The sequence below is a fragment of the Canis aureus genome, chromosome 25 (genome assembly GCF_053574225.1).
Source record: "Canis aureus isolate CA01 chromosome 25, VMU_Caureus_v.1.0, whole genome shotgun sequence".
In the NCBI taxonomy this organism is placed as follows: domain Eukaryota; kingdom Metazoa; phylum Chordata; class Mammalia; order Carnivora; family Canidae; genus Canis; species Canis aureus.
The window spans coordinates 23,784,533-23,811,940 of record NC_135635.1 but is presented as its reverse complement, the minus strand read 5'-3'; the positions used below and the strand labels follow the sequence as shown (position 1 = coordinate 23,811,940).

The window sequence follows — 27,408 nt, the reverse complement described above, 5'->3', positions numbered from 1 at the left end:
CCTTATTGGTACGTGTGTGTGTGTGTGTGTGTGTGTGTGTGTGCTTTTAAGCTTCAGCCAAAGATGCTATGCTGCTTCTTCCCTCTCATCTGTGAAACCAGTTGCCTAATCTTCTGCAGTGATCCAGACCCCAGGATGAAGGGGCAGATAAATTATCCTGAGTTCCAAATTCTGGAATAGGATGCACTAGGTAATTACTGAACTATCAAAACAACAGCATGAATGAGACTGAGTTAGAAAGTACAGCAGTCACATTAAAAACTATAGCTTCTATGAAATATATTCTATAATATTCCTGCACTATAAGGAGTACTAGAATCCAATCTGGAAAAGCAAAAAATTGAAAAACATTGATTTATTGTGGTGGAGATGTTCAAAGTATGTTGTAACTCTATCTGGAAAAACCTTTTATTATAAATACTATGACATCTAACTGTCATGCTGACTAACTTTAAGTGTGCTACTTAAACATTATTCTTATATGTATATATTTCTTCTTCTAATAAAATTGTGTCTCAAAAGCAAAATTCTTGAAAACCAAAAGGAAAAAAAAAAAGAAAGGAAGAAAGAAAAAATAGCACATCATGTCCTTCTTACTGGAATCTACTTATAAAGAACTCTAAGATGTTAGGAGTGAATCTTGTGTCTGGCTGTTAAGTAGATGATAATTATACAGCAAAGGACTGAAGCCAAACTATGAGAGGAGTAGACTGGTCAAAAAGTGAGTGTAGGCACAAGAGACCATGAGAAACCTACCATTGTATTGTGCTGAGAAGTGGGAGTCCTATGGCCACAAGTCTCTTGCGTCAGCAGAGAAACTGGCTGAAATTCCTCAGAGTGAGGCTTGTTGGGAAAACTCACATGCAAGGGAAGGTGAAAGGCTGGGAGCCCGTCACTCTCCTCTTCTTCCACTTTCTGTCTGCTTGTCACCATGGCTACCTCTCCATCTGCTTCCCCATACGGAGAGGCTGGTCGCTTGGAAGACATCCTGGAAGGAACAAAAGAGGAGAAAATAATGAAACCTCCACATAAATCCTTAATGCCGTCATTGTGTGGTTAGGGGCCATTGTAACAGAAATGCCTTTTTGTGCTGGCAGAGAGCAGGAAACCATCCAAATACCACTGCAAAGCGCACACAATCAGAAACAATGGCCAAGCAGGTAGCAACAGAACAGTGCTTGTTTGTTGTGAGAATAATACACTAATATAGCACTCTCTTGTATTCTGGCTTCTTAAACAAGAGAATTCACCTAAGAACACTGCATAATGAAAGACCATTCCATTTTAAAGGGAAGAAAAATACCCATCTAGTTTTACACTTTGATAGACCTTATTGAAGACAGAACATCTATGAATAGCAAATACTATTGGCAGTTAAAAGAAGGAAAGAACTAAAATTTCTTGCATTAAAAAATAAACAAAATAAATGAATGACTGCCATTATAGCAAATTTGCATTTTATTAAAAGTATGATTATTATGAAATGTAGAAATATTGGTTATAAGTAAACCTAGACTCCATGACAAAAAGTTTGATATGTGTTTAAAGCTTATTAAGAACTGAATAAATGTTACAATTGCTGTGAATCTTAAAACATTTGAGAATTGTTCTTTTCTCACCTCTCCATGTATTTCTAATATCAAATAGGCAAAGTGGTTAAAAAAAAGTGAAAATGTAAAAATATTTCAGTTTTCATTTCCATAATTCTACAAAAGATTTAGATGTGAATTCTCAGACCTATCTGCCCCTTAGAATAGAGGGAAAAATTGAAGAAAGATAATTTTGTTTTGATGAGCTAATGCCTATAAGGAAATACTTGTAGACAATTAAAAAATAAACACTTCTTTTTTGGTATTTGAGTCTAAGAATACTGTCAGAGGTTAAAAATATCTGGCAAATATTCTTGGTTAAATACAGTGTTCCTTTTCCTTTCATTGCAAGTTTTATACATAAACAGTATAGAGTTAAATTTTTTAATTAAAAAAAAAACTCTCTTGTATTTGCAACTTGATCTGACCTTGAGAAAGTTGTTATTTTTGCTCCACCAACAAAGAGTGTTTACAGAATCATCCATTCTTATTCTAGACCAGTGGGAGAGAAGGCAGGAAAGCATTAACTGCCACACCACATCTTTCATATATATATTACTGATTTTTTCATTTGAAATTTACTACTGAAGAGATGTCTCTAATCATTGCTCAATAATACTTTCTTACTGTGAAAAGTTTCAAAAGAACAGTGTATTTGAGTACTGAAGATATTCAATTAAGAAATAATAGCACAGTAGAAAAAACAAAGGGCCTTGGAATCAGACAAACATGGATTAAAGTACTGATTCTGCTACATGCTAGCTGTGAGACTTAGTTTTAATCTATCCCAATTTATTCATCTTTCAAGGAAGATATAATATCTACTTGTAATGCTCTTTGAGAATAAACTGTGTACCATATGAAAAATAATCTGTAGAGCATTTAGTACAGAGTAGACACTCAGTAAGCAATAGATGCTATTTACTTTAAAACTTTAAAGCTGCAATGTTACCTACCCTCTCCCCCCAAAAAAACCCAAAATCCAAAAATCAAAAAACTATAAGATGAGGAAAGCAGATTACTTTTTAAGATTTAAACCATAAAATCAACATGAAATACAAAATCTCCTGATAAGAGAAATGCTCCTTAGCCAGTCATAATTATCAATAAACTGATCCAATGTATTAGCAAATGTGAAGAGGAAACACTAATAGCAGGAAGACATGATCAGCTGAAGAACAGAAAAAGAGGAGGGAATGTTGGTGGCTACCAAGGAAGTGCTGTCTAAAGGAGAAGTAGACCAGGCCATCACATTTCAGGGATCTTCAGTTTTTCTGATCTCATTACTAAGGTTTACTCCAAATATACTCTTAAGTATGGAGAAAGGAAGTAAGGGAATGAAGCTAGGATAGTTCTAGTGTCATTGGCAATATCACACCTATCACCAAATTGAAAAATTAAAGTCAAAAAAAAAAAGAAAAAGAAAAATTAAACTCTATATAATAACTCTAAGCACTAGTCATATTAGCTTTTACTGCTCTGCTTCCATGCTCTCTAAGCAAACTTCTGATTGCCATGTAGAAAATGGGCTGACAGAACAGATTTGAAATATTTAAAGACTTTGTGAAGTGATTTGTGAGAATAAATCAATAAAAGGACCTTTAATTATTTCTTGTTTTACATGTAGTTTGACTATAAGGAGATGATGCATTTATTATACAAACCATAGTATTTATGATCTGTGTAGGCATTATCACAGTTGATAAAATTAATAAATTGGCATTCTGGTATCTACCTCGGTCTTATGTACAATAAGTCTCTTACCGTCCAAAAACTCCAGGCTATTGGCAAAAGCTAGTCTCTGGGTTATTAAAGCAGAAAGCTAGATCAGCTGGCCTTTTCTAAGGTAATGCAGTTCTTTTTCTTTTTCAAGATTTTATTTATTAATGAGAGACACAGAGAGAGAGGCAGAGGGAGAAGCAGGCTCCATGCAGGGAGCCCGACATGGGACTTGATCCCAGGATTCCAGGATCACACCCTGAGCCAAAGGCAGACACTTAACCACTGAGCCACCCAGGTGTCCCTAAGTTAATGCAGTTCTATGACCTTCTGGAAGTAGGACCTTTTTGCTGATTTCTACTTTATTAATAACATTATTAATAATGATTATGAAAACTGAAAGTCCAAACAAGATATAGGTAGATATGGTAAGTAGTTAAGATGCAGCTACCCTTCTCAAAACATCTAGTCATTTCAATATCTAAATTATCTTTCTATACTTCTGGATAAACAGTCTATATATATCATACTATAGAGCAAAAAACCTAAGTTCTAAAACACTAAACATGACATGAAGGGGTGGTACTGCCAGAAGGCACCTGGTCCTAAACAATTCTATATTTCATGCTTATTTCAATTCCATTTTCAGACACTTACAGAATGTCCTTAATGTGGTGGAGTTGAGAATATTTTTATAAAATTCAGGTAAAAGAGGTCTTAAAGATTAAAAAAATGTATTGTAATAAAAATGCTCACAGTTCAAAAATAGGCTACCAATGTCAGAAAAGAAAAGGCAAATACTTACATTTTGTAGGGAGCTATCAATCTGCTTGATATTTAGTCTGACTCATAGTACTTCTAAAAATATTGATAACAAATCACCAATAATGTTAATTTTTGAGTTTTTGTTCATCTACCAAACAGTTTCATTTTGGACAGAAGAAAGTTCATTAATTTAAAAAAAAAAAAAAAGTACTTTCAAAGTTATCTTACTGTTTATTCTGGTCTCTATTTTATTCGTTTCTGATTTTTCTTTGTTATTTCCTTCCTCTACTAAACTTCAGCTAAATTTCTCCTTTTTCTAGTTTCTTGTGGTATAATGTTTATTCAAAGTTTTTTCTTAAAAAAAAAAAAAAAAAAGATTTTATTTATTTGACAGAGAGAGAGTGAGAGACCGCACAAGCAGGGAGAGCTGCAGAGGGAAAGAGAAAATTAGGCTCTCTGCTAAGCAAGGAGCCCTATGCAGGGCTCCATCCCAGGACCCTGGGATTATGGCCTGAGCCAAAGACAAGACGCTCAACCAACTGAGCCACCCAGGTGCCCCTGAAACTTTTTTCTTAAGACAGACATTTATAGAATGAATTCCACTCTAACATCTGCTTTTGCTACATCCCATAGGCTTTGGAATATTTTGTTTTCCTTTTCATTTGTTTTGAGACATATTTTGAATTGCATGAAAAAAATTCTTACTATTGAAAAATTTTCTACCATTGGAATGGGAACATCCTACTTTCTGTCAATGTTTGCTTCATGTATGTTGAAATTCTGTTCTATCCATGCATATTAACAGTTGTTTTAACTTCTTGAAAAAGAATAATATTGGAAGATATATAATTAAAAGAAAAAGAAGTCACTGCAACTTTCCATATATTGTTTATCTGGGATACACAGGGTTCCAATTCCTGCACTTGCTTACACGACATGCTGTGCTTCAGTGCAAGGATGCCTTGGAATAGTCTGAGGATCCAGGTTGGAGCATGCTCTTATGTATTCATACAGAGACGAAATTTGTCACTCCTGTGGTAGGTGCTAGACTTGCCAATGAAGAAAACTCAGACTTCAATGAATATGACTTGAGACAGACAAATATAATCCAGTGTGAAACTAACCTGTGGAGTTATGATGATATAATAGAATCCTTAACTCAGTTTTGTGTGTGGACAAGAAAATGTTCTTGAAAGAACTGATGTCTAATTCCAGGGCAAAAACATCTAATTTGAACTTTCAAATAATCAACAATCATTTACTCATCACTTGCTATGTGCAAGACACTTACCTAGTGGGGATAAAAAATGTGCAATTCAAATCCTCTGCTTTAAAGAGCAATGTAGTGGTTGAGAAGACTCTGATAAATAATAATGAAAGAAAGTTCAGGTTAAGGGCCAAATGGTGCTACAGCTGAACACCTTCATGAGGACTGGGAGATCCTGGAATACTTCTGGGAATGATTAACCAACTGAATTTGGGCAGGGTAGGGGAGAAAAAAGTCAAATGGAAAACCTGGGATAAATGAAGAGAGAATTCCGTGCAGGAAGTAATGATACAAGTAAAGATGCAGAGATAGTCTTAGAAAGTACAATGCAAATTTAAGTTTCAAGCTTACTTAGGAAAAAGGGACATTGAGGAATATAAACTGAATGCTATCTTTAGTCTATAACATTCCTGGACTTGCTGAGTTACAGTCATGGAATAGATAAGAAACAGCCTCACTTATAAGGGGCGACTTGCTTTTACATGGAGTCACTTTACCTTTACTTGTCCATATAGCAATATGCACAATCATGCCACTCTAGTCCACATGTGAAAGTAATTTTAAAGCTCCTGAAATTCTCGACTATTGGCTATGGGCTCTCTGTATGCACTGTCATCACTATGTAAGTAGGATGTCCCCAATTGTACTCAGACATGTACAGCAAACTTAGGGGTAGGGTAAATGGTACGAGACTGCAATATAAACTAAACCATTGGTTCTCAACCTTGGCTGCAAACTAGAATTATATGGAGAGGTTTAAAAAATACTGCTGCCTGAGTCCCACTGCCAGACATTCTAATATTATTGGTTCTGGAGTGGAGACGGAGTATCAGATATTTTTAAAGCTCCCAGGTGATTCTAATGCATAGTCAAGGTTGCAAGCCATTTGCACTCATCAGAATAATGCTCCTTACTCAAGTTGTCTAAACTGTGATCCCTGAAGCTTGTGAATATGTTACTTTACAAGGCAAAAAGGGACTTTGCAGATGTAATTAAGTTAAGGATCTTGATATGAGGAGATTATTTTGGATATTCTAGGTGAGCACAAAGTCATCATAAAGGTTCCTATAAAGAGGGGAGGCAGGAGGATTAGAGTCAGAGAGAGAGACTGAACCATACTATGTAACTTGCTTTGAAAATCGATGAAATGGTTCCATGAGCCAAGGAATAAAGGTGGTCTCTAGAAGCCAAACAAAAAATGATGAAACAGATTCTCCCCTAAAACCTCTAGAAGGAATGAGCCCTGCCAACACCTGGATTACAAGACTTCTGACCTCCAGTACTATAAGTGAATACAATTGTATTGTTTAAACCACTAAACTTTTGCTAATTGTTAGAACAGCAATAGGAAACTAATGCACAGGGCACACTTATTTCTTTCACAGTTGGCATTATCTCAATCTGAACCCTTCCTAACCCAGATACACCCCTTGCCTCATCTATCACTTCATTTAGTGTCAACATCATTTCCCAGTGAAGCCTTCCTTGGTTGCTCCTCCTAAACCAGCACCTCCTTGCTCTTTTTAGCACCTTGTTCCTATGACATATTTCTTTATTATCTGTCTCTCCCACTATAAGATCCAAGAGGGCAGACTTTATTTTTGTTCACAGCTACATTCCCAGGACTTATAATCCTTTCTGAAGATAATTGTTTTTCAACAAATACCCATTATGTGAAAGCTACCATCTAAAACCAACAACTCTCTTAGTATTCTAATCATGAGTAGTTGTAAGATCTAGTCTTACATGGCAAGCATGCTTAGAAAATGTCTTAATATTGTCAGAAAAAAAAAAAAAAGGAAATCCAGCTCTGTGCTAATAGCATCCTTTTAAATAATTTCTATGTAAAAGAATTGGTATACCCGGTTAAATTAGGTTTTTAAAATATTCATAAAAATCTTATTTTTCAAATGTGTATGTAAAAAACTATAAACATGAGGGAACTTTATGAAAGATTGCTACATAGTTAATTGCTATCTGACTTATTACTGAGGAATCACCTATTTACTGCTTTAGAATATGTTCTTTGATGCAATTCTATAAAATGAAAGCATATGCAAAGTGAAAAGAACTTATATATGGAACAAACATAAAATGGAAGACTTAGAACAGGAATTGCTTTCCTTATGAAATAGTTTCCTCTTTAAAGTTTCTTTCTTTCTCTAAGTATTTTAACCTTTGACTGATTAATTCAGAGATAAAGTCCTAGGAAGCAGTGCCTTCTACTGGTTATTCTTCTGGAATTGTGATATTATTTCTTTTAAGGTTTGCAGTTATGTATGAAACACACACACACACACACAATCTATAAAGAACAAATTCCAATTTTTCCACAGTCTTCCCATAGCATCACTGATGAAGTGACTTAACTCCACCTCAAACTACATCATCAACTTTTATTATTAGTCCACTAAAAACTAAACATCAGTATAACCTGTGGCATTCATTCAATAGTTTTTTTTTCTCTTTTCTTCTTAATACACAGTGTCTAAAACTGTAACACAGACACTTGAAAAGCAAGAATATAATTTTATAAATTTCTTGAATTCCCCAGGATATACAACATGTCTTACACTTAATAAATTTCAGTAAGTACAGGACTATCTGTGACCATATGACCTGATTTTTCCAAGATTAATGCTGAAGATATGACTGTATGATAAAGGCCTTTCCAAATTGTGTTGTGTTTTTCTCCCTCTATGATGAATGAGATACAATTAATTACATGGCAGCACAATTCCTAGCACATACTTGGTACACAGTGTATTCTTCTATGAATAAATAAATGAATTGCATGAGTGTCTATTTTGTGCCAGGCAATTTATCTTTATGTTATGAAGGAAACAGGTAACTTAGATATGAAGACCCTTCTGTTTCACCGTTAAGGAAGTACAGTCTAGATGGAAATAGAAGTCATATACCCACTCAACCATTCATTCATTAATGGGAAAACATTTATTGAAAGACTACCATGTGCCTGCAGATAACAATGTAATTAAGAAATCAATAAATAATATTTTAAGGTAAATGACTTTTTATAAATGTGAGTACTATGGGAGACAGATAATAGAAAGATGATGTCTCACTAAAATAATAAGAGAATGCTTCCTACAAATTACAAGAATTCAACAGGGTAATGAAGGATGGATCTGATGTCAAGAGACACAGAGAAGAAGTGAGGATTCCCGACAGGAAAAATGACATTACCAAATTAAAGAAATTTATAGAATTATATGGGATGGTGGGTAGAGTGGTTTAGTTAAAGCGGTTGATTTTAGGAGGAGTAAATGCAGATAAGGATGAAAGGCAGGGGCCAGATGACAGAGATTCCAGTTAAATCCCATCACTTTTAAATAGCTAAAGCACAATTTGAAATTGAAACCAAGGCAGAAGGTTGCTGGTGATGGTTTGCAAGCCACAGAGTAACACCATCAACAAAATTGTACTTTAGAAAGAAAAACCCTCAGAAATTAGCAATGCTAGAATGTGGAGGGTGGGAACCAGAAAAGAACGATTAAGTGTGATACATCAAAGATACAGAGATTACTGGACTGTATAATTTAGAGAACAATACTGCTAATAAGAAAAACATAAAAATTAGAAGGAAAAGCCAATCTGGAGGAAAATATGAAATTCAGTTTTAGAAAGAAATCTTTGTTGATTGTAGGATTAAAAAAAAGAAATAGCAGGTTATCAGAGAATGCAGAACTCTCATAGAAGTAACTAAGGCAGTATTCTCTTTTAAACACAAATAGAGAGTTAACCAATAATTGTAATTATTTCTCATTGACAATATATTTATTCTCCTTGTTTTATAAAATAGGAAACTGAGTCAAAAGGTGGCTAAATATCGTTTGTTACACTATTTGGTATTTGCACTATAATAGGCAGCAGCTCAAGCCCAGAATTGTCTCTCCAAGGGAAAAACTGGAAAAAAATAGAGCAAGGGGGAGGAAATCTTACAGTCCATCCTAATTTGGGGGAGCAGTGTATAAAAAGGATTAGCAAAAAGACAGAGAAGTCAAAGTGATAAGCGAAGCAGCATAATTATTCTTTAAACAATTCTATAAAAGTAAACATTCTCAATATGAACTTTTAAAATTCTGGACCATGACATTTATTTAATTTATAACTTCCATTAATTGCTCTCCTAAATATTTGTTTTTAGTATTTACTCTCTCATGTTAAATTTTAAGCATAGCAGAATGCATTTTTAAAATGACAGAAAGTATTTGAAAGGATGAATCTTAAGGGAACAATAAATATGGGGTATTAAAAAATAAAATAAAAATTATCAGTCCTGGGGCACCTGGGTGGCTCAGTGATTGAGCATCTGCCTTCAGCTCAGTTCATGATCCCAGGGTCCTGGGATCAAGTCCTATATAAGGCTCCCTGCAGGGAGCCTGCTTCTCCCTCTGGCTATGTCTCTGACTCTCTCTGTGTGTCTCTCATGAATAAATAAATAAATAAATAATATATTTTTTAAAAATGGTCAGTCCTTCATATTCACAGATTATACTACTTTTCTAGAAGTTAGGAACCTCAAGTTTTTCTAGTAACAAGACTATTCATACAAAACTTTTACATTTACTTGTCTGGCCTCTTATGTAATTAAAGTTGTTGTGAGAAAGCTAATCAATATTAGGAATTAAACTCTACTGTTTATCAAAGATATTCCCACAGTAGAATGTAAGTCATCTAATAATGGAAATAAACATAGACATTTAGCTTTGAATAGGCAGGTTTTGATCCAAATGAGTGAAATGACCAACACTTCTTGAGTGGTTTATAAACACAGAATTACACAAAATTAGCATATCACTTTATGAAAGAAAAATATTTTTGTTACTCTTATCTATGAATTTCAATTATTATTATTCATATTTTATGGTTTATTCTTTCTTCTTCCCTCTTACATCTTTATTTTCCTTCTAAGAATCAACTTTGTGTTTAATTTGTGAACATTATATGTAAATTTAATAACCCAGTCTGTCATATATAACATTGAGAAACCTTTTTTTTTTTTTTTTGAGAAGTCTTTTAAGTTGAAATTTTATTTGTGGTAAACGTGCAATATTTCAAACCTGTATAATTTTTTTCTCTTATCCATAAATCCTCTTTGCCATGAGTTTCTTTCTTTCTTTCTTTCTTTCTTTCTTTCTTTCTTTCTTTCTTTCTTTCTTCTTTCTTTTTCTTTCTTTCTTTCTTTCTTTCTTTCTTTCTTTCTTTCTTTCTTTCTTTCTTTCTTTCTTTCTTCTTTCTTTCTTTCTTTCTTTCCTTTTTTTTTTGCCATGAGTTTCTGATACAGAACATGCCAATCTCTTTACTTCTATACCCTTTGCTTCCCACATACAATGATCTCATTCATTATATTGTTATTTAGAATCATGAACAAGTTCATCAGGTCCTGGCATAAACTATAAATGGAAGTAGAAACACAGATTTCATAGAAATATAAAAACGGACAACATAGAGTAATAAATAAGGCTAGACTCCCTTGTGATTTTAGTATAAACTTCACCAGAGTAGAAACTTATTTCTACTAGTATTCATAAACAAAACTTGTCATAAGTTTGAAATCTAAAAACAAAAGTAGTTTTGAGCTACAGCTACACAAATAATAAATTATTCTGTTCTGAAATATAATTTGAATTTACATAAAATATTTTCATACATAATATAAAAGTTTAAACCTATATATAAAACTGTGTTAATTTAAAATGTTACCTTCATCAAGATTCAAAATGACCTTCACCAAAGCTGTTCCCTGTGTTTACCTTGTCCTACATTTAGTTTCTGAGATGTTCTCTGCATTGAGATCAGGTGGTTTATTATACTATCTCTTCTTTCTGATAAGAATAGAGCCACTTTTAACTTCTTCAACACATTTTGGCCCTTTCCTTTACTGGCATCTCTGTCTTTACTAAATAGCTTCCCCCAAACTTGTCCAGCTACCAGAGTAAGAGATAGAGGGAGAAATAAGAACAAGCAAAAAATTGAGGAAATTCTTTGCAAAAGGGGTGGAAAATAAAACTTAAAAAAAATATATATATGTGAAGTTAAAGAGAGATAAGACTTAGAAATAGAATTTAATTCTTTTTAGTACCTGAAAGGAATAAGCATCTATGAGTTAGATGCAGGATATTTCAAAAGTGTGAATTAATGTGCTTAAAGTAAGCAATAAAATTAACTTTAAAAGCCCATTTGTTTTTGTTTTCTAAACAAGAAAGGCAGATAATGAAGGGTAAACATTTAGAAACAATTTATGATAGCAAAATTCCATGTTACAATGATTCAGAATTCAAAATTTGATTCTTTTTCTAAGTTCTTCTCTTACTATTTCACTAATAATTGCAAATCCCTGAAAATTCACCCCAAAATTAGACCATGTGTTATTGTATGAAGGCCCTCAGAAAATTTTCTAAATAAAAAGATTGCTTTATTATGAGTAACCTAACAGCTGGGCTCTAGGGCCAACATTTACCTAAACAAATGAATTGGCCAGCTAAAACTTCTCATCTTTATGTTTTATTGTGTTACTTTAACATTAATCTACACTTACTAAGTACCTAAAACAATACTATTCCTGATAAATAAAAAGGTAGAAAGGGTATTAAATTTAATTAAACTCCACTGTAATCATTCTACAATGTTCTTATACTTAGAAAAGTTAGTGTTCATTCTAAGTCTGACAAGACTGGTTACAAGAACGTTTATGATTCCTAAATACAAAGTCACTTTCATAAAGAGAAGAGGTAGCCAATGTTTTTACAGAGTTCTGTACTTTTTGAAAAAAAAAAAAAAAACTGAAACTTTTCTCATGATTTACAACACAAGAATATAGCAATAAGCACTTTCCACTTAAAAAAAAAACCCTAACTTTATTTGACTTACTTAATAATTATTATAATTTTATTTCCTTGTCTCAAAAACAGAAACACCTAAATCTGGGTTATTAAGCAATTGATCACAGAATCTTTTTAATTGTCAAATACACTAAATTTCAACCAAATTTACCTGAAGAAAACATAAAAAAAAGATTGAGATCTTTAAATATTGAAGGGAGATTTCTTCCAAGTTGTTGGTAAAATGACCAATCCCAGGAGTTTGGAAGGAAACAATACAAACTATAAATGGCAATTTGTTGTGAATTATATAATTTGTGTATTGCTATACATTTGTCATTAATCAGAAACAAATAGAAAAAGAATATTCAACCTTCAGCCATCTACAGGTTAAAAGTGTCAAAGTCCTTTTGTCCGGATTATTTATGAATTACTTTGAATAATCTAGCATTAAGATTTGTGGTTCTAAAACTTGTTATTACAGTTAGAAAGAGAATACTTTCTGAGGAAATAAAAAGCTTTTTCCATTCGAGTATGGGTTTTGCCTTTCTGACAGCTCCAAGTCCACAGGATGTGGAGGGATGATTTAAATTTTACATCAAAATTGTGACTGCACTAGACTTTTTTCCCCCTTCTCAAGGGAGGCATTGTTCTTGTCTTTCCATAACCAGGCGTGACAGCGCCAGACTGGAGTCATACGGCTGGTCTCTGAGTCAGCGTGAAAGTGCTCACCTCCTGAGTCTCCCCAGATGCTCGGCTCCTTGTGAATCTGAAAGCTGAGCACTGAGTAGCCACAAACTCCATTCCTGGGACAGATAGAGGATTGGAAGAAAAAAATCTAGGGATTAGCGAAAAACTATCTCTTCCAGTATATGCTATAAAACTTTTTTATTATGAGTTTAATAAGAAGTAACAATTAAGAAAAAAAACATATTTAATACCAGTATCACTTTTCTTAACCCAAAGTTGGGATACATTGTTGAAAAAGGAGTTGTGTGCTTCTGAGTCAAAGAAATAAAGAAAGTCTAAAAAATCAGATGCCTTTTAGATTTCTCTGAGACACATGGTTGCCACATGTATAAATTTCAGGTTATAGACAGCTGGATAGAATGGTGAGAGAATATTGTATGAAATGCATATCTATTCTCTCAATCTCTAAAAAGGTATCTTTAAAAATTGTCTGTAGAATCCCTGAAAAGGGACCATCTTTTCTGCTACCAGAATAATTGGTAATGAGACAGGGATGAATTCTATTTCATTGTCTGTCCTTGAATGAACCTTTTAGGGAAGTTTGAGAAGTGTCTGTGTCTTGTATATATGTACAACTGTGTGTGTGCGTGCATGCACACGTGTGCATGTGCATGGGAGAGAGAGCCAGAAAAAGAAAGAGGCAGAGAGAGAGAGAGATAAAGAGGAAGAAGAGGGAGTGGGAGGAGAAGATTTTACTGTCTAATGATATTTTAATAGAAATTAACAGTCTCTTCTTCTGGAACCTCTCTATTAAGGATTGGACAGAACCATCTTAATCATAATCATATACTAACAACTCTCACTTACTGTCTAATTCAAAACAATTGGTTGAATATTTTATGTATTTTGAGAAAAGAATTTAAAAAATAGAAGCAAACTCCTCCCAATTTGTTAGCCCATAAAAAGTAAAGGAAAAAAGCCAAAAGAAATGTAATTCCTAAATATTACTACTACAGTGAGTAACACTAATCTTTTAGTTATTGCTTTCCAAAATAATGCCAGTCAACTTTTTTCATATTGTTCTTATGAGGATATGAGCGTCTAACATGTTCACATGTGCACATATATGGGCATGTTTGTAATAATCTATGAAAACAGTTCACCATAATCACAGGGAAAGAAAGTAGATTTTCATTCATGAACATCACTAGTCAGGTGACGTGCAAATGCAAAAACAACAACAAAAAGTTTTAAGTAGGACAGGATATCTATCCAGGCTTAATTATATTAATCCCTCTGTAAAATATCATATCACTTATTTTAATGACTTGGTAATTTTGACTCTCCCAGGAGACTCTCCCTATGGCAGAACTGCAAATAGGATATAAAATTTTATTTTCCAAAATAATATCCTTAAAGGACTTATTTTGAGCATCCCTCCCTCCCTCCTATCTCCTTATCTGAGCTTCCTCCTAAAGTGCAACCCCCCACCCCTACTTTCTCTCTCCCCTCCCACATTACTGGCTAAGTCTAAATAAACAGCAAATTGTTCCATAATCAAAAGTGACTTATTCTTAGCATGGTGTATGTCTTGAAATAAAATCTGTGGCATGTTTAATTTATTTAGGATCTAATAATGATGACAAAAATAATTAAGTAACCAATCTAGTTTTAATTTCTTTTGTTTTCAAAGGTCATTGTGAAATCAAGCAAGTTAAGCCTTCAAAAGCAAACCTCTAGAGAATTGTGTGTGTGTGTATGTGTGTGTGTGTGTTTTCCCCAGCAGAAATGAGAAACAAGGCTCACAGCTAAAAGGAATACTGAACATCAGCATCAGATTTGTTGAGAATGACTGTCTAAGTAGTCCAACGAAGAAAAATATTATGACCCCTATCCTCTTTGGAATCCAGATAACCCTGACAAGAAAAAGTTTATACACTGCTCAATTGGGGCCAGTTTAAGGGACTCTTTCCATACCCCATACAGATTTGGTTACAGCTTGCTCCTACAACAGCTGCTGAAAAATGAACGAAGTACAAAATATTTATGTTATATTCAAAATAGACAGCAAAGAACATATATACAGTGCAAAAATCTTTCCTAGGACAACAGCTTATGATGTGAGGGATGGGAATACTAGGCACAGGCAAATTTTCTGAACTTCCCAACAAAATTAAGAATTTGCCATTATAATCATGAAAAGTCCAAAAGTAAGGGTGCAGTGCCAAAGACGATGAGCATCTATCAACCCAAACTCCAAAACAGCGGGATGCAGCTATGGTTGATGTTATAAGAATGCTGAGCCTCTCTTCTTGGTCCCTTTCATGCCAAAGCTTCTTTGCTTGGATGAATATGAATTAAATCCATAAGCTTTCTTATTTTTCTAGCTTGACCTCTAAACTCATTTTACGTCTTAACTGTTTATCTTCTTCCCCCATTAATCTTTCTGGTTTTAACACGTTCCCTGTTGTTTTTAGGGGGGGAAATACTTTAAAAGCATGGTTCCTACTGCCACTGTGGACGAATTAGGAATGTTAGCTTTTTCCTATAAATGGGTATGAACTGTTCAGTAGTCACCTAAAGGATACCCGTATCTTGCCCCTGAAATAAAAATTCAAAGGAATATGGCATATACCATACAGAAGAAAATCATCAGACTCTTATAAAGGTATGATAAGTATAAAGACATAAAAAGATCTCACTACAAGGTTTACACGAGATTTCAAAAAGGGCTAACAGTAATGTCACTATCAAATTACCATTAAAAAATTTAAAGTCTGTCCTATAGATAAACATTCTGAAATAAATAGCTTTTCATATTTACTTTCTCTTTTTCATCAGTTCTACGGCTAAGGGCATAAGACATAGATGTTCTTTAAAATACTATGTCACTATCACAGAAATGTCTAATTTTATACTGTAATTTTAGTCAGTAGTGTAACTGATTTCTTTCGTATTCTGTTTATTAAAATATAGTTGAAAAAAGTAAAATAAAATATAGTTGATAAGAAATCTCATTGATTAACATCCATTTGCCTATATCACCATAAAATCTGTCAGTACCAAAGATAAAAAAAAAGTTTAAAGGTGTTCACTTTACAAATCCATAAAAGAAAAACTAACCAAACAAAAGCATCAAAACTTTAAAGTTGGAATTTTGCACTTCAATAGTGTTTACCATTTACCATTTTATAGGTCCTCTGCCATATTTTCTGCTGTTCTGTAGTATTTCCCCTGAAGCTTAACAAAGGCCCAGCTGTATAAACCAGTTCTGTCAAAGAACATAGTTAAGGGATGGATAAAACAGGGAGGGGTGTCATACTGGCTGACCACTGTCTGAGCTTATGAGGATAAAGGAGCCTTGGTGGAGAAAAGTAATCATCCATTGCTTTTTTTTTTTTTTTTCTTTTAACCTCATTACCACATGCTAAAACATTTTTTTTTTCCACTACCCAAACACCCTATTCCAATCCCCTGTGACTGAAAGATCTTTGTGTTCCAAAGGACACAGAATCCTCCCGGACATCCTTTTCCCTCCTCTTCTTGTTTTTGTTTGTTTGTTTTGTTTGTTTGTTTGTTGTGCTGATTTTATGTTTATGGAGGCATGATCATTTAAAGACTTCTTAAAATACTGGCTTCCTCTCCATTAAACTAACCACACACGACCCCTAAAACATTTTTAATGGCTAAATAAACTTACTTGTTTTGGATTCCTTGTTACCAAAATATTATCAACAGCTTTCCATCGCAAGATAGTTGTTTCTGCTCAGGACTCTAGAAAATGATATATTCCTTTAAAGGATAGTACAGCATCTATAATTGAGCTAAGATGAGTGTTGAAACCCAGCATGTATCTTAACATTTTAAGGAATGTTTCCAGAAAATACTTACTTCAAAGAGGGTTGGCTACATGCACACTCAGAGTGTGTAGCAACGTGAGATATGGTCCTGAAGTTTGAAGGAAAGTTTAGAGTGAGGTAATTAATCCTTTCAAAACCTAGCTCTCATGTGGCCAAGAACACCAAACCTTAGGGAAGATTTTCCAGAGATTTAAATATGCATTTCCTATTTTCAAGTTTGTCATTCTTACATACTTTGCTGACATTATTTATAAAGGACCGAAGCCAAATCCCACTCAAAGAGAGCTACCGTAACTTCTCTGGTTCAAGAGTCCGCGGAACACATTAAATGCCCCAGGAAATCCCTGGGCAAGTGCCACCAGAACTTATATGGAGACAACGTATCAACTCTAGAGTGAGTTCTATTTCAGGGTGTCCTTTGAGGTTGGGACAAATATTTGAATGTTATTAAGTCCTCTATTTATCCAAAGCCTGCTGCAGCTGCACTGCAAGCTTTCTTCATTCTGCCCTGTCAATGACCTACAGGGATTATCCTCTTTCAGAGGGGGTAAAATAGGATTCTTTCACCGATCAGTATACTTTTCTATTCAATGTGAAGTGTATATTTATGATACAAAATGTATTTTCTTTAAAGTGAACTATGAACTATAGTTGCTTTCAGAGCCTCCCTCTTCCTATATCCATGGCTGGTATAGGTACTAGAGCAATAGTCCTTCATATTCCACCTTGCTGCATGTAGTAGTCTAGTTTCAGAAATAATTGAGTCATTTTCTTCTAATAAATATTAGAAGTTCCTACAAAGCAATCTGAACATATCAAAGTTTTCAAACCAACAGCTGCCTATGTCATATTCAAACTATTATACAGAAAAAATGGAATGCAGAGACAAAAGATAACCCACTGCAAAAGGGAATGATTTTTTAAAAACTCATTTTCTTACTATCATGAATTTCTTACCATGTCTTTCTTTAAAATACTTACTAAACTGTCCAGAAATATTTGCAGATAATCTATCCAAGTTTTATAAAACCCATCAAAATATTATTTCCAAAAAGAAAACTAAGCTACTAAGCACAGCACTATTCTGTGATACCTTAAGAAAACTAATATTAAAAATAATAATTATTATATTATAAACCAAATGTTTTCAATATCAATATACTTTCCAAAGAGAATGTGCTAATTATACTATAATGTATCTTCATGTTTACAAATTTTTACTTAAATGAGTAGCAGAATCTTAAATCTGCTCAAATGTGTCCTGTCTTATGGTTTTCTTCCACTTCTTTGCATTCTTGTTATTTTAATGACTTATTAATAAAATCTTATAATGATTCAAATATCTACAGAAATACTTTCAAGATAATATATACCTCTTATTTACATCTTCTTGCAAAAAGCAATAAGAAAAACAGTATTGTAGGAGGCATCTAAAGATATTTTCTAGGACATATGTTTTTTCAACTTTGGATTCAGAGAAGTATGAATGACTCTCATTAAGTGTGTGCCAAGATGTGCCAATCAGTGAGCTAGACACTTTGCATGTATTATTCCTTGTCATCATGATAACTCTCTATTGGACTACAGACTGAAATATAAGAGCTAAAATCATAAACTTTTGAGAACGGAACAAGAGTAAATCTTCATGACCTTGGGTTAAGCAATGGTTTCTTAGATTTGACACCAAAAGTAAAAGATATAAAAGAAAAAAATAGATAAACTTCCTTAAAATTAAAAACTTTTGTGCTAGGCATAACACTGTAAAGAAAGAAAAAAACTAAAAATGGGCAAAAATACTTGCAAATCATATACTTGATAGAGGACTTGCATCCAGAATATATAAAGGTTTCTTCAACTCATGTGTGTATATAGACATACATATTTATATAAATTTATATGTAAATTTATAAAGAACTATGGTACAACTCATAATAAAAAAATGGCAATCCATTATTTAAATGGGCTAAAGATCTGAATAGACATTTGTCCAAAGAAGATAATACAAATCATCAATAAGCACCTAAGGAAATGTTCACTATAACTAGTCATTAGGAAAATGTAAACCAAAACCACAATATGAAACTACTTCTCATCCAGTAGAATGGCTAAAATAATAAACGTCAGATAATAACAAAGATTGGAGAAGACTGGAGACATTAGAACCATCAAAGATTGCTGACAGGTATGTAAAATAGTACTGTTGCTTTGGAAAACTTGAGAAGTTTCTAAATAGTTAGACACAAAATTATCATATGGGCCAGCAATTCTCTCTTCTAGGTAAACATCTAAGAGAAATGAAAGCATATGTCCACAGAAAAACTTGTACATAAACATGCATAGCAATATTACAATAGCCAAGACTGTGGAAGCAACCCAAATAGCTACCAGTTGATGAATGGAAACACAAAATGTGGCATACTCATACAACAAAATAGTATTGATAATTTTAAAAAATGAATGCTGGTGCATGCTACAACATGGATGAACCTAAGCGAAAGAAGCCAGTCACAAATGACACACAATATATGATGCTGAGAATGATCTGTATATACAGTAGATCAGTGGTCGCCTAAGACGAGCAGCGTAGCTGGGATGGAAGAGAATGAGGAAGGACTGCTAATGGACAGAAGATGGCTTTTAGAGTGATGAAAATATGCTAAAATTAAATTGTGGTGATACTTACACAAATCTGTGAATATACTAAAACTCAACGAATTATATACTAAATGGGATTGGTATAATAATCTCAATAAAGCAATTTTTAAAACTACAAAGTAGACATTATTGCCTCCATTTTATCTATAGAAACTGGCTCAGAGCTGTTACATAATTTGATAAAAGTCTCACTGAACTAGAATTTGGAACCAGACCTGACCCAAATATCATCACATTTTCATTATAGAACATCTTTTTTTATGAAGGAACTTAAATATATGCTTTAAAACTGATTTTTTTCCTCCCAAAAGTTAGAAGTATATTTATCATTTCTGTTGCTTTTATTTGGATACAAGCTTTTATGGAACATTGTGGTTAGACCTATATTAAGTAAATGCCCTTTTTTTCTTCTCCTGACATTTTTTCATTAATTTTTTTTTTGCACCCTCTTTGCAACATCATCTTTTTGGAACCAAGATAAGCAAATATTTAATGACTGTTCTAAAAGAAAACCACTGTACAGAATCACAACTCATTCCTAAGGAATCCATGATATCCTGTTCTCCCATATGTTCTCAGGGGTAGACTACCAACTTTTACATTGATTCTTACTAATTTTTTCATTTAACTGTTTAGAAAAGAAGTGTGCTATCGTATTGTCATCGTAGTTCAGTCTGGAGCAGTTTTATCCAGTATATCAATCCCATGAACACAGGCAAAGTTTTTAGGAAGGGGACTAACCTCCAGCTTTTTTAGAAGAAACTTCTAAAGGATTCACAATCTTTGTAAGTAATTTGTAGGATAATCTCCAAAATAATTATCACTAGGTGTTAATATATGTTTTTTCCATCTTCAGGGCTCAAGATTAATCCATTTCCTATGAAATCAACTATTGCTGGTGCCAGCTGTATAATCAAGTCTTTAAAAAAATTACAGGGGGAAGCAGAATGGATAAGCTGATGGTATTTTAACATTTCCTCTTTCTTAGTAGTTTGTTTACACATACATTTCCACGATTATAAAAGTAGAGCATGATCCTCAGTTATTATTATTCTATGATATATTTTAAGATTTGTTCCACTTATGATAGTAGTTTGAATTGATTTAGGTCAATTCAGCACAGACTTAGTTAAATCGACATTGATTCGCCTGGACAAGTAGCTTTAAACCAATTTAGAACTCAGCATTTCCTTGAGGTGTATCAGTAGCAACTGTTTCAATTATTATTCTTTTAAAAATTATTTAGGCTCTACAGTGGTGGAGAACAAAGACAAGAGTTAGAGGGGAGTAGGACAGACATTTGGGTAATAACAGTAAGAACTACAAACTGTAAATGTGAGCGCTAAAGCACAGGAGCTTATTGATTCCTAAGGACCCAGATATTGTAACAATCAATTACTATTATCATTACTAATTAAAGAATTGTTTTAAAAATATGTGCTAGTGGTTCACAGTGATTCATTTTTATCTTAGTTTACATTAAGCACAACTTTTGTACTGCAGTAAGGAATATCCTTGAAAGTTCTAGATTTAAATATAGAAACCTCACATCCTGGTCTTTATCTCTGTTACTGAAACCCATCTAACAGACTTTTAAATCCAGAAGAGACTTTTTAACCAAAACTGAAGCAAGTTTTCTTACAGTGGATTTTGAATTTCATGAGTTCTCTGTGAGCTACTAACTTTGGATTGTAAACTCTTTGGGTCACAAACAATTTTACTCATTTTTCAATCTCATGCACAACCTAGCATAGGGCATAATAAACCAAACTGGAGGCATGAGGGTAACATTTCAGAGCATAAGCCCTGATTAGACAAACCCGGGCTGAGTCTTACTTATGCTATTTTGTAGCTCGGTGACTTTGACCATGTTACTTAACCTCTCTGAGTCTCCATTTTCTCACTGTGGGAAGTATAAATATTTTATTATTTGTACATTTTGAGGGAAGTAAATGAGTACAAATAAAAGCACGTAGCACTGTACCAAACACATTATATGTACTTAATAAATGTTATCTATTCTTATTGTTGTTATTTGGAATTCAATTGAAATGAACTGAATCTAATTTAAACCACTCAAGTGTAAAGCATAGTTAAGGTTAGGATATGACACAATCTAATTAGCTATGAGAAGCCATCTGTGTTTAATATATTTGGACCTATGAAAAAGAGCCAAGAGTTATTTTAATATTTCTATACAGCCAAATTTTTTATTTTTGAATAAAAAAATAGGATTTAGAACTCACTGCACAAGGCTCAGATTTCTGAGTCTTTCTGGAAAAGTGAGTAATCAAGTTCTACTATGTGGCATTGCAGCATCTGGGACCTTCAAATAATTTTAATTTCAATTTAAGTTAAAAGAAATCACTATTGAGTGACACCGAGAGCCAGGGTAGCAGTCTTCCTACTACCGACATACTAAAATTTTATCCCATTGCTAGGAATTCAGAATATGGATTTGCTGTATGACATTTATTGCCAAACAACTTTTATAAAATATGTTCCTTCCACCTGCTTCTTGAGGGTAAGTTGAATCCCCTTAGGATAAAGGAAGAGTAGGGCATGTTTTATAAGATTCAGTCATTGTAAAAGTTTCATTAGAAATTGCTATTCACGTAAACAATTTCCCCGTTCTATGTATAGAACTTAAGACTTCCAGACAAAGAAATGGGTTTCTATTGTACAAAATAAATGTAGAACACGGGTGCATTGTATCACTGGACTTACTGCACTTGGCATTATAAGGAACTCACAGTTCGGTTTAGATTGATACCTAGCATTTTTTTTACAGCCATCTGAGTGAGAACCCTGAAGATAAACCCCAAAAGGATAATTTTTTAAAAAATCAAACCAACACAATAATGAAAGGAAAAAACAGAATTTCTTTTTCAGTTTATGTAACTATTTAGCTACTGAAATACTTGATTAACACTCTTCTTTCCCTATACATTATCATCAGTAATTTTAACACATCCATTCCCAAAATGACCATGAAGTTCACATAAAAACATTTTGTATTTCTAATAAAATGTTTTAAAACAAGCACTCCAAGAGAAAACAATTGAGTTAGAATGCTCCGTCAATCACCTGGCAAAAGAAAATCAATCGAAAATGTGCAGTTTCAGGTAGATTTCTGCTGGCTACCACCAAAAAAGCAGACTGAAATAATAGCCACTTCAAAATGGAGTGATGTCAAGATAGTTTAAACACCACCAATTACTTGCCATATGGACTATATCCCCTCAGCTCATGGAGTATTTAGAAACTATTCAGAATTAATAAGCACTGCTGTCACAGTACTGTCAAGAAATGTAAACCCTTATTCATATTTTGGAGGTAGTGTGGGTAAATATAAGAAACAGTAACGAACTATAATCTGAGAGAAAATACGTTTAAATTACATTGTCTGTTGAACCTCAATGTTAGCAATGTTGTTTCAATTGCCAACACTGGATAAAACAGGTTTTATAAAAATAATAACGAAGGTAGTCTTCCTGATTCTTGGAAATCCACAGAGCATTATCAAGGAATGCTTTATTAGAATTCCTACTTCGGTGTTAACATGGGCCTCATTCCAGGAGCCACCACTAAAGTTCAGGTCTTAAATGTTTTTACCAACTTGTATATTAATTTCTGCCTCTGTGGAATTTCTATGAGGGATTTTAGAATATCTAAAAAAGTGTTCATTTCTAACATTTTATACATGGATTTGTGTGTGTGTGTGTGTATGCATGTGCACGTGCTATGTATGGCATACCCAGCTCACTATATAGATCAAAGAAAACTGTTGAAAGGTAACCTTCTGCTATGTCCTATTTTTTTAAGATTTATTTTAGAAGGCAGAACCAGAACCAAAACTCTTCATTCATTTAATATTTATTGAATGTTTACTATGTGCCAGTGTGCTCTATACTGAGAAAGTAAGCACATAAACAAATACTTAAAAAGCTATATAATATACAAAAGATTTACAGATAGTGACAAGAAAATAAGAGTTAAAAGCAGACATTAAGAGAAGCTACATTTAGGCTCAGTGTTAAAAAGAACCTTCTAACTGTCAGAGCCACCAAAAAAAGAATTGTCTCTTGAGATAATGAGATTCACAACACTTTAAGCCCAAACAGAAGACAGATCATGTATCAGAAATACTATAGAGAAGATTCACACATATCCCTAAAAGTTTGGACTAGTTGACCATTATGGTTTTTTCCAATGCTGGTATTTTATTCTTCTTAAAAAGAACGACTATGATTTTCTAATACTTCTATTATGGTATATTTTATGGTAAGCACCAGAATTTAATGGGTCGGTGAGAGTACAAAATGTTTGAAAATGGAAATTATAATAGTGTAAATAAGAAGTTCCATGAGAACCAATCAATTGAACATCTATTAATTATGGATAATTCCATATGATACGGTAATTGATGATGTGAATATTTCACAAATTATACACTATCCTTTATTTCTAAAGATAATATAAAAACTGGTAATAAGTTATATGAGTTATATTCTAAGACTGGTGGTAGATTCAAAATGATTAATCTTTCATTATTCTTATTTTAGACCATTAGCATGCATTTATATTTAATATAAATATAAGCAGACATATGAACATATTATATGCTTACTAACAACATGATTCTATTATTTTCCTTGACTTTCTGTTTTTCCATATCCTAATGAATTTTTAAGTTCTTTTATCTAGAACTTTTTTCCTTCCCCAAAGTATTTCAAAGCATATGGTTCCTGGAGATTTCTAATTTGGGGTAACACAGGCATGCAATTTTAACATCCTCTCTTTCCTCTAAGTGTCATGTAACCTTACTACAAAGAAAAGACTAATGCTAAGTCTTAAATTATCAATTAAAATACTGAAGGCTAGTCATCATCAAAATCTTAGGAGTAACCAAAAACTCAAATGAAAATTTCTCCTATAACTAATTTTAGGTAATGAATCTGATTCTTTGTGGCCAACTATATTTCTAGGTGTAAAGGCTTAGTATATACTAAGCTTCTGCTATCTTTGATCATATCTTCCAAATGTTTTGCTTGTTTATATTTCAGGAACTTATATATAAATAGAAAAATGCTCCCTAAATCATCCATTTTAATATTTTGTCTCAAAAAGTCATTATATAAGAAAAATTCAACTAAAAACCAGGATGCATTGCAGAAAGGCCCAGAAATCCAGGGACTGAAAGGAACTGGACAGGTAAAGCAGTGACTAGAGAACATAGCTGTGCAGATGCCTGTGGTGTGTGTGGGGTCCTAGCGGTGGTCACGATGAGAAACCTGCAGACCAGACTTTCAGTCTAGAGAGGCTGCTGTGACCTTGCTCTGGCTTAAGGTCTTCAGGGTGGACTGCTGGCTCAATGTGACCAAAACATCCAATTATAAGGGGGAAAAAAAACCCAATTTGGATTTTTATGAGAAATATCCAAAATTTTAATGTCAGTAAAGCCAAAAGAAAAGAAACAAACCCAAATAGCCAGTCCATCAATTTGTGACCTTTGGTTTAAGGTGAATGTAAGAGTGAACATAATATTTGATATTAGAACTGTTCCAGAATATCTCAGTATTGGTTGTCACTTTAGTGATAGTTCTTTTACTTAAATATGAAATTAATTAAGGTAGCTAATACTTATACAGCCTCTAATAAACCACTGTAAGTGAAAAATATCACTACAACTACCTGCATACCTACTAACTTACCTGCCTACCTGATCTTCACAACCCTGCAAGCCATCACCATCCTCATCACTATCCCTGTCCCTATTTGTGGCTGAGGAAGCCAAGAAAGGGAGGCAGAGTGGCTTGCCCAAAGTCACACAGCTGGTAGGTAGCAGGATAGGATTTAATCCTAAGCCTTTAGCTCCAGAATCCACTACATTTTTTCTATTCTGAATATCTATGATGCACACTAAATACAGAAGCTATCTTTTATAGAAAACAAACCTACCAAAAAATGACTTATCTTCTGGCAAATATATTTTTGCCACTTATGTATGAGTAAGACAGTCCGGAAAATATAATTTAGATTCCAAAATTCTGAAACCTTTGGGTGATTTGGATGGTTCATCATACTATTTGACACTAAAATTGTCCCAGAAAATCCTGTACACATGCTTAGTAGACTCTATTCTAAATCTGATCTATTGTCTATAGCCCTGTTGCCAAATATCAGCAGTCATTTAATCAACACTCCATTTGCCTAAGATTCACTATGGCATATTCTCTTCTCTGAAATAGTTTTTCTCATCTCTGTTAAAGAAAAAAATAAAAATGCTAGTTGCAATAAGCTTCTAAATAGAATTTTTTAGTATAATAAATATTATTCTGCCAAAAACAACAGAAAAGAATCCATATCTCTAGTGATTTGCCATTTGTTTAATTTTAACTTACTTGCAATGCAATTCCCTAATTCCTAAGTGTTGTTTGTAGTTTACGGAAATGACCCTTGGTGTATTTCAAATAAGGGATAAACTTTAAAACTGCTCTAGTCCTTAGGGCATCTGGTAGCCTATCCAGGTAATACTCTAGATTAGTAATAGACTAGTTCTAAGACAAAAATCCCAGCTTGGATCAATGACACTTTTGCTTCTGCACCTCATTCCCCATTTTGATTTAGGTTTCAGTTTGACTATAGGAATCACAACCTTCACACAGATTACACATAAGTTGGAAATAGAAACTTCTTGACTTTGTTTCCATAAATCTTCTCAGGAAGGGCAAAAAAGCAAACGAGAAGAATGCCACTGGCTTGATCCAGGGACCTAGTCCTTATGAGATAAGCCTACCAAAAACTATCTGTAAGCGGAAGAAAATAAGTATGCTAATGGACACAATCTGAAAAATCCTACCTAGACCTAAAGCTCCACAGTAACTCTGAGGGCCTCAAAATAAGCAGTTTATAAAATATATGTACAAATAGCATGATTTAAAAAGAAACAAAAGAATTTAGTTTATCAAGTAAGGTCTCTAAATAATGTTAACAAGAGCTAGTAATATGTGTTATACAAAGGATATATAAAATACATCTTTAAATAGATAACTAGGTTGACCTACAATTTAGATTGACAGTTTTATGAGGACAGAGACCATGTATATTTTCCACATTTTTATGTATCTTGAGCTAACACGGTGTCTGACACATAAAATATTTGCTGAGTGACTATCTAAATACACAAAATAATTCATTCATCAACAATGTTTAAAGAATTGCTAGTACATAATCTACCTAATACACCTTTTTAAGGGGAATCTAAGTTAGAATGGCTCTGTACTGCCAAGGAAGCCTAATAATGAAAAGTACAAAAATAATCAACAGGAGCAGTGCATCAATCAGAGGAGATCTGATCATGATTAAATAGGAGCATTTTAAAAACCTCAAATTTCCGTTCATAAGTAGAATTTAAAGCAGCTGTTCAGCACTAGCACAATGTCTGCCCTAAGAATTAAAAAAAGAAAAAAAAAAAAAAAGCAAGGGAAAAAAAAAGCAAATCATGGCAGCAGTGAAACTATTGCTCTAAGACTTCAAAGTTGATATGACCTTTAAAGAAAAAAAAAAAGCTAAAAATACAAAGGGACAATTTTACATTTTCATATTGCACTGCAGACAAAAAGACTCTGATATTACAATGCTGGGGCCTCTGTTTTTAACATAAAGCAGAGGTGTTTCCCTTAGAAGCAAAGGTCTTAGGGGACATGTCTGTCACAGCAGTTATTTTCTGTTTCACTTGTTGGCAAACTTACATTTCAAAACAACAACAAAAACGAGCCTCCCCAGCTCCCTGTAAACCAAGGAGGTAGAAACAAAAAATATTTCAAAGCCAGAAAGCAAACAGACTGTGAGGACTGAAACTCAGACCAAAGGCATCTGCTCTCCAACTCACACTCCCCACAACCACCCAGCCTTCTCACAATCTTACAGATTTTCCTAAGAGATGTTGCCATTTTAGCTTTGTTTTTCCCTAAGTTCTGGCAATACCCATCACTGCAGGCAAGGCAGCAAAGCCA

General features: G+C 33.6%; 1 protein-coding gene across 24 annotated transcripts in view; it reads right to left on the bottom strand.

Moving 5' to 3' along the window:
* SOX5 (SRY-box transcription factor 5) overlaps window positions 1-27,408 on the bottom strand; it is a 994,522-nt gene that overhangs the window by 344,922 nt on the left and 622,192 nt on the right. For 20 of the 24 annotated variants that reach the window (XM_077870731.1, XM_077870732.1, XM_077870738.1 and 17 more), the window contains one exon: window positions 757-988. In XM_077870731.1, the coding sequence (XP_077726857.1) occupies window positions 757-987 (231 nt within the window). In that variant the 5' untranslated portion in view covers window position 988. Of the gene's footprint in view, window positions 1-756; window positions 989-12,917; window positions 12,948-27,408 lie in introns of those variants that run through there. The other 4 variants (XM_077870726.1, XM_077870727.1, XM_077870749.1 and 1 more) reach the window with 2 other exon arrangements.